At 41.6% G+C, this 7,065-nt stretch overlaps 1 protein-coding gene across 2 annotated transcripts; it reads right to left on the reverse strand.

The window, feature by feature from the left end:
• Nucleotides 1-340: 340 nt before the first annotated feature.
• LOC144709133 (protein phosphatase 2C 50-like) lies at nucleotides 341-6,746 on the reverse strand. 2 transcript variants are annotated; one of them, XM_078582557.1, is made up of 6 exons: nucleotides 6,550-6,746; nucleotides 4,994-5,940; nucleotides 4,182-4,490; nucleotides 2,550-2,655; nucleotides 1,496-1,868; nucleotides 341-617 (listed from the first exon to the last, which is right to left on the reverse strand). In XM_078582557.1, exons 2-5 carry the CDS (start codon nucleotides 5,915-5,917, stop codon nucleotides 1,501-1,503), a joined length of 1,707 nt encoding a protein of 568 aa, XP_078438683.1. In that variant the 5' UTR covers nucleotides 5,918-5,940; nucleotides 6,550-6,746; the 3' UTR covers nucleotides 341-617; nucleotides 1,496-1,500. The 2 variants fall into 2 exon arrangements, with proteins under 2 accessions (XP_078438683.1, XP_078438684.1); XM_078582558.1 differs by having other exon boundaries at nucleotides 4,994-6,045.
• Between the last annotated feature and the right edge of the window lie 319 nt (nucleotides 6,747-7,065).

Consider the following 7,065-nt stretch of genomic DNA (forward strand, 5'->3'; position numbering starts at 1 on the left):
CATTATCTCACTGTTGCTAAATACCAAGTATAACATTCTCGTCCTATCTCTTTCATTCCACTATCTCATATTTTATTCATCTCTCCCCATCTCTTTTACTACCATTTCAATAGTCTTTAAACCCTAATCATTGCTCCTTAAGGAGAAGACCCATACTCAACACTAGTTATGATTATTTTTGTGAGATATAGTTTTATAAATTTGAGAATCAAACCAACAATCATCAACACCATTAATTTAAATGCCTTTTAGATGAGACTTTAGGTGAAGTCAAAGTGGTGGAAGATCTAGAGTTAAAAGTTCTGATTAAAATCAGAGCTGAAAAGGCTTAATATCTGACTTAGTCCAATAAAGTAGTAACATAAAGTAGTGACGCCTTTTGCGATTTTTTTTAACTCTAAAGAGTTAAAAGTTCTGATTAAAATCGGAGCTGAAAGGGCTTAGTATCTGACATAGTCCAATAAAGTAGTAACATAGATCCAGATTCAACATGGGGAGAAATCGGCGGAACTTAGGTACTTGGGAAGCGGCGGGCCGAGGCGAGGGAGTGATGGGCAAACTTAGTCTATATGTTGCTCGTGATCCTTCATATGCCAATGTCAAACAGTACCAGATATCTAGAGGCGAGGAAAGAGCAGCTGTGAGACTCGGAAAACCCATCAAAATACAATGGTTTGTGATCCCTTAATTATACTAGTCTGGGAGTATACCAATGGAATGAGTGAAATACAAACATTTAACATTTGTTTTTCCCCCAGTATATTTAGGTATTTTGAACTTGATTAGGAATCTTCAATCAAATGCATCTAAAAGGATAGGAAGCCTAGCATCATAAATTATGGTAAAATAGGATGAATAAAGAGATTTCAAATATCTTTTGCAATATGACAAAAAAAGTGACAACACAACCATCTCAAGATAGCAGTTAATTCCATCCACAGAAAAAAAAACTAATGAGTATATGATAAACATATTGCTTCTTAAGATGCCACTATTTTTTGGGTAAATATGGTGGAATTTTCCCAGGAAATTAATGACACGTTACAACATCTCCAAGTAAAACGGCGTGATTAGTACTTAGTAGTTCACATTAAATACGTCAAAGACAATTCTAACGGAATCAACCCTGTTACTAGCAAAAAATATTGTCATGGTTAATAGCAAAGGGTTAGCATCTCAATCAAAGAAAATCACATTAGTTCCTCTAAACAGTTTCTTATAAGGATTTCTATTGATTGTTAGAATGCATCAGGTTGAACTCAGGCTAGAACTAATGTAAATCAAGGTCCATCCAGGATCTAGAAATCCTCAAAGGTCTTAAATTTTTTATTGTAAAGCTGTTTGACTTCTCACATTTGATGGCTTCTTGCAAAGTAGGGTTAAAGATGACGATTTACAGATAAACCCCGGTCCGCCTCCTTTGGAGGGGACAATCAAAAGCGCCTAAGAACTACTAATACAACAATAATTTACACGAAATGGAAGGGCGACGTACCGAGGTTATTCCGCGGCATTGACTGCTCTGGGTTTGACTCTCCAGTGGGGTCTGAGGTCAATCACGATGACCGTAATGTTGTCGGCGCTCCCCTTTTGATGGCTAAGTCGGGAGAGGTACTCGGCAGCCGCATGAGCGGCGGGATCAACGCCACCGCCAGCTCGTCTCGGCGGCGGCGCGTTAGAGCCGCCCCCGCCGTACTTTCTGTGCCACGCGAGAATTCTCCGGCGGGCGGCGGCACAGGCCTCTTCGTTGGTCATGACATCCCATAGACCGTCGGTAGCGAGGATGAGGCAGTCATGGTCTTTAGACCGCCTGACACGTGTTATCTCTGGATTGGCTATCAACCCCCGGTCTTTCAGGTGCCTGTCTCCTGAGATTCAAGAGACGGACAGTGAGTAACGTTGTAACTATAGTTCAGGGACACGGACGGGACTATTTTTTCGTCCCGGGACGAAAAAATCGTCCCCTCTGAGGATATGGATGAATTTCGGGCCGAAAATTCGTCCTGGGGACCACCGGACGGGACGGTTTTCATCCCGTGGGACGGAAAAAACCGTCCGTCCGGAGGTCTTGGACGACGGACGGATGAATCTGGACGGAGAACCGCCGGATTCACATCCAACGGTTGAGATGTCGCCACGTGGCATCGCAATGACAATTTTTATCCAAGTCCTTAGCGTGCAAATGGATGCCACTCAGAAATAATTGTACATATGTTCCTTAGCGTTCTATCTCCTCAGTAATTTCCTAAAAACTTGAAAAAAATCCATATTAAGATATTAAAAATATAAAATGGGTTTTTTTCGTAAGGGACGAATTTCTGGACGAAAATTCGTCCCGCGAGGACTGGACGGGAAGAAAAAACGTCCCGATATGTCTGGACGGGACAGTTTTTTTATCGTTGGACAAAAAACCGTCCCGTCCTTCGTTCCTGAACTTACTCTGGACATCGGACGGGACGAAGTTCGTCCCGTCCTGTCCATCGTCCACGTCTGGGACGAACCGGAACTATAGTTGTAACACGTGAAAGAGCTGAAATTAAGCCGGGTACCTATAGATCGAGACATCGCTAGGAATCCAGAAACTCTGTAGCCCCTCCAGTTGATCACCTTTCCTCCAGCAGCTTCAATCCGAGCCCGTTCGTCTACTCGATCAGGCTGAGAAGCACAGAAACACATAAAAATTCTATTTTTATAACCATTATGCAACTTTTCTTTTGCGCTAAAATTTAAAAAAGAAACCTCATATACTTTTTAACGTTAAGGAAAACAGAACAAATATATGTTTTTGTTACAATTTATACGATTTCTTTAATGCAAGAAGTCTATAAAAATGTTCACCGTAAACTCAGAAAGTTACAAAGAACACAAAAAATACATTTTTGTAATGATTTCTACATTATCATCTGTCTATAGAAGGTGTCTGATAGAGTCCTGTTAAGGACTCATCAAAGAAACCATTAAATAATTGGGTGGGCAGAAGTACATAACCGTCAGGCTTCACCAGAGTTATATATACTAATAATGTAACACAAAGACAGACCAGGAAAAGATCATTTGAGGTTCCTTCGGAGCACAAGCTTGCTGTATTCAGCTATCATGAGAGCAAGAGTTTTGCCATTCGGTAATTCATGAGGCTTCGGGCATTCTTGCTTCTCACCTTTTTCTTCTTCTTCTTCTCTCTTCTTTCTTGATTTTCGGTAGGTCTCCACGGGAATCGTGTAAAAGAAACTAGCCGTTATGTTATTCTATTGGGCTATATGTTTCGGCCCAGTAAACTGAGTATATAAGCTTCAACCTAAATGTAAAAGATCAAGCGTTTATTTCTTTGTTCTTCTTCTGGCTTCTCGTTTCTTCATCTCCCCAATCTGATCTTCGACCTAGAAATCCTCTAATGTTGCCAGATCGTAACAGTGTCATTATAAATGCAGAATGATTTGAAGACTCAGACATTTTCATCATGAACTCTGAACACAAATTCCGTTTTTATTATCACTCAACATGTTCTTCTGCGCTAAAAGTCTAAGAAACATTTCATGGTCAACTCAGAAAGTTAGGACAACAACAAAAACTCCAAATGTGGCACCATTTCAACATTTTCTTCAGCAATAAAAGTCTATAGAAGATTCAGCATGAGCTCAGAATACAAAAGCTATATTTTTATCATCAATTCAACATTCTATTATGTGCTAAATGTCCATTAAAGATTCCCCACGAATTCATAACACAAAAGTTCCATTTTTTATCACCACTTTTTCATTTTATTGTGTGGTAGCAGTCTATAAAAGATTCATCATAAACTCAGTACACAATTTTCATTTCAATCATCATTTCAACATTTTCCACTGTGTTTTAAAATCCATAACAAAATTCATCTCAAACTCCGAAAGTTATGGCGAACACAGTTCCATATTTAACAAAATATCTGCTTTTTCTCGGTGCTTTTGTGCTTTTTCTTAACACAATGTTCATCACAAACGCAGAACACAAAAATCCATGGATATCAACATTTCAACATTCAATTGTGAGCAAGTCAATCCAACAATACACCATAACCTCCAAACGGCATGACAAAACAAAAAGTTGAAATTTAAAAAGAAGTTAACGTTTCCTTGTGATCATTAAAGTCAATAAAAAGATTCATCACAAACTAAGAATATTTAAAACGAACTATTTATCCTCACCTTGTGATCATTAGACAAGGGCAAAGCTTCCTTCCCCTTGCAGAGCACCGCCCTTGAATCCCCGCAGTTAGCGACGATAATTTCAGAAGAACATACAATGGCGACGATGGAGGTTGATCCCACCGTATCTGGAGCAATCGGTTCTAACGACCCAGCAGATCCCTCAACCTTCCCGCTAACCTCGGCATCAATCCTCAGAAAAGAGCTGGTCAGGGCATCTTCCCAAGAACAACTCCCATTATTTTCGCCAATGTTCTTCAGTTCCTCCTGCAAAACAGTATGCATGCGATGACGACAATAGTTGGCCACCTGAAACACAACGTGGGATACAAAGCATGAGATTTGGACGAAAATTCTGGTTGAGGGCGAGAACTCTCTCTTTTAACGAGCAATTTAAAATTTTCCAAACTTCGATAAAAAATCTCAGTTTAAAGTTTTTGATTGTGCCTTGAGAAAGTGAGTATAGGACAAATAGGGAGAGAAAGAGAGAGTGATAACTAGAGTAAGAGAAGCGTAGTGAGAGCGAGAGACAGAGTGAAAGTGACAGACTGTGAAAGAGTGAGATAGAGAATGAGAGAGGTTAAAAGTGGGCACATGAGATAGAGACTGCGAGAGAGTGAATGAGAAAGGGAAACATAGAGGAAGGTTAAAAGAAAGTGAATGAGAAAGAGGCTGAGAGATAGATAGATAGTGTGAGAGAGATATTTTATTGAAGAAATATAGTGTGAAAGATAGAAAGAGAGAGAGAGATTGTGTGATCTAGAGGTAGAGAGAGAAAGAGAGAAATAAAGATAGAGAGAGGTAAAATCGACCTGGGAACCTCCGTGGCCGTCGTAAACTCCAAAGAAATGGGCAGGAGAGGAGCCCAACTCTGCGTCTTCTCCATTGACCCGTGAGAAGAAGGGGACGGCAGAGAAAGCGTCTTCCATCTCTGCTCTCCTTCCACAAATAGAAGCGTAGCCCCATAAAGGCGGCCGAGAGAGCATCAGATTACAGAGATTCCCTTCTCCTCCCAGGCTCGAATCTTCAGTAATGGCGTTGATCTTATCACACTCCGCGGATGAGCAGACCGCATTAATCGCCTCTATCTCAGTAGCAAAATCCTCGGGCAGGCTGCTGCTGCAGTCACTAACGCCGCTGCTTTCATTTCTGCCGCTCATCTCTTCTGTTCTTATGATCTCAGTTTCAAGTACTTGGCTGCTCGAAAACGTATTTGAATGAAGCATCGATCTTTCATTACTAACACAAGCATCGATCTCTTCTGTTCTTATGATCTTGGTCTGATGAACTTGGCTGCCGGAAGTTGTGTTTGAATCAAGCACTAATCTTTCATTGCTAACACAAGCATCGATCTCCTCTGTTCTTATGATCTTGGTCTGAGGAACTTGGCTGCCGGAAGTTGTGTTTGAATCAAGCACTAATCTTTCATTACTTTCACAAACCTCCATCTTTTCTGTTCTTATGGTATCAGCATCATGAACTTGGCTGCCGTCCCCGGCAAAAAATTTCCCGCCCAAACTTGAGTTTGAAGCAGGCCGCAATCTTTGATTGCAAACATCAATCGCGATCTCTTCTGTTCTTAAGATCTCAGATTTCCCACCTAAACTTGAGTTTGAAGCGGGCAACAATCTTCCTGTATCAGTTATCAGCTTCAGCTGAGTGATTTCCAAGGCGTTATCGCAGGGGGTGCCGCCCATCCTGAGCGGCAAAGTGACAGCAGCTCGCAACTCTTCCATGAATTCACCAATTCACTCGATTTCTGCAGATGGGGAAGACGAAGATCTTGTTAGACATGGAGCCTGATTCAAGCAGCCCCGACGATGTCGTCGGGGATCCAACTCCCGTTTCGCTCTATAGATAGCCTCTGAAATCACAAGCAAGATGTATTTCTTCAAATCGAAACTCTGCGTGTGTGTTTCTACCTCTCTCTTGCGTCTAATCCCTGATTCCTAACAGATCTCCAGCGTGCGAAGATAAGAAACACATCAATCGTAACCAACCGATCTACGATAACCTCTTTCAAGGAAAAAAAGGCTAAAAATCACAAAAGATAAATCTGTAAACGTCCATCTTCGAATAGGGTCCTAAATTTGGGAATTCATAAAAAATAATCAGTCCGAAGAATACAGCGCAAGCAATGTGGAAAGATCTTGGACGAAATCTCATGAAATTCCCAGCCGATCGACAACAACGAACTACCAATCGAAGAAGGAAAAAATCTCTCGGCTTAAAATCGACGAATAACACTGATCACAAGGCATCCACAGAGCGGCAACCACTACAAGCAAAAACATAAGAAGACGGAGATAGACAGATAAAAAACCCTAAGAAATCGGGACAAATTATCAGCAAAATCTCTAGCTAATACCTGATCTGTCCGTCAATCCACGAAATAACCTTTCAAAAGAATCGCCGGCGACGAACAAATCGCCACATGGCAGAGCTGCTGAATCAGAACTTCAAATCTGGCCATCTCTCTCGATCCGATCAGAGCTCTTCCGCCGATTATCGCTTCATCAGAGCTCCTCCTCGCCAGTAACCGCGCTACAATTGTACAGCGATTTCTCCAGCAGGACGAAAGGAGAAGATACAACTGTTTATATATAGAGAGAGACGCAGGAGAGAGAATACTGCGGGCGAACACGTGGCGGAATCTCATTGGTTGAGAATCGACGATGAGTACTACAAATTTAAAATCCCCGCGTTAAATTAGTACGTTTAACGATAATTAAGAATCTTAGAAGGATAACACAGTGAAGCTGTCGGCGAGAGCCGTCCGCTAGTCGACACGTAGCCTGGAAAGAGGACACGTGTCAGTCTTTCATCGTACTGCGTTACTATCGAGGCAGCCGTCGCGATGGGGACGACTGCCGGTTGACCGACA

Source organism: Wolffia australiana, chromosome 11 (assembly GCF_029677425.1).
Source record: "Wolffia australiana isolate 7733 chromosome 11, ASM2967742v1".
Lineage (NCBI taxonomy): Eukaryota > Viridiplantae > Streptophyta > Magnoliopsida > Alismatales > Araceae > Wolffia > Wolffia australiana.

Coding starts and splice junctions, on each gene's coding strand:
- LOC144709133 (XM_078582557.1), bottom strand. CDS start 5,917: ATGGAAGAGTTGCGAGCTGCTGTCACTTTGCCGCTCAGGATGGGCGGC. Junction 2,656..4,181: donor CCTTGTCTAATGATCACAAG/GTGAGGATAAAT, acceptor TGTGCTTCTCAG/CCTGATCGAGTAGACGAACG. Junction 1,869..2,549: donor AGCGATGTCTCGATCTATAG/GTACCCGGCTTA, acceptor CTTGAATCTCAG/GAGACAGGCACCTGAAAGAC.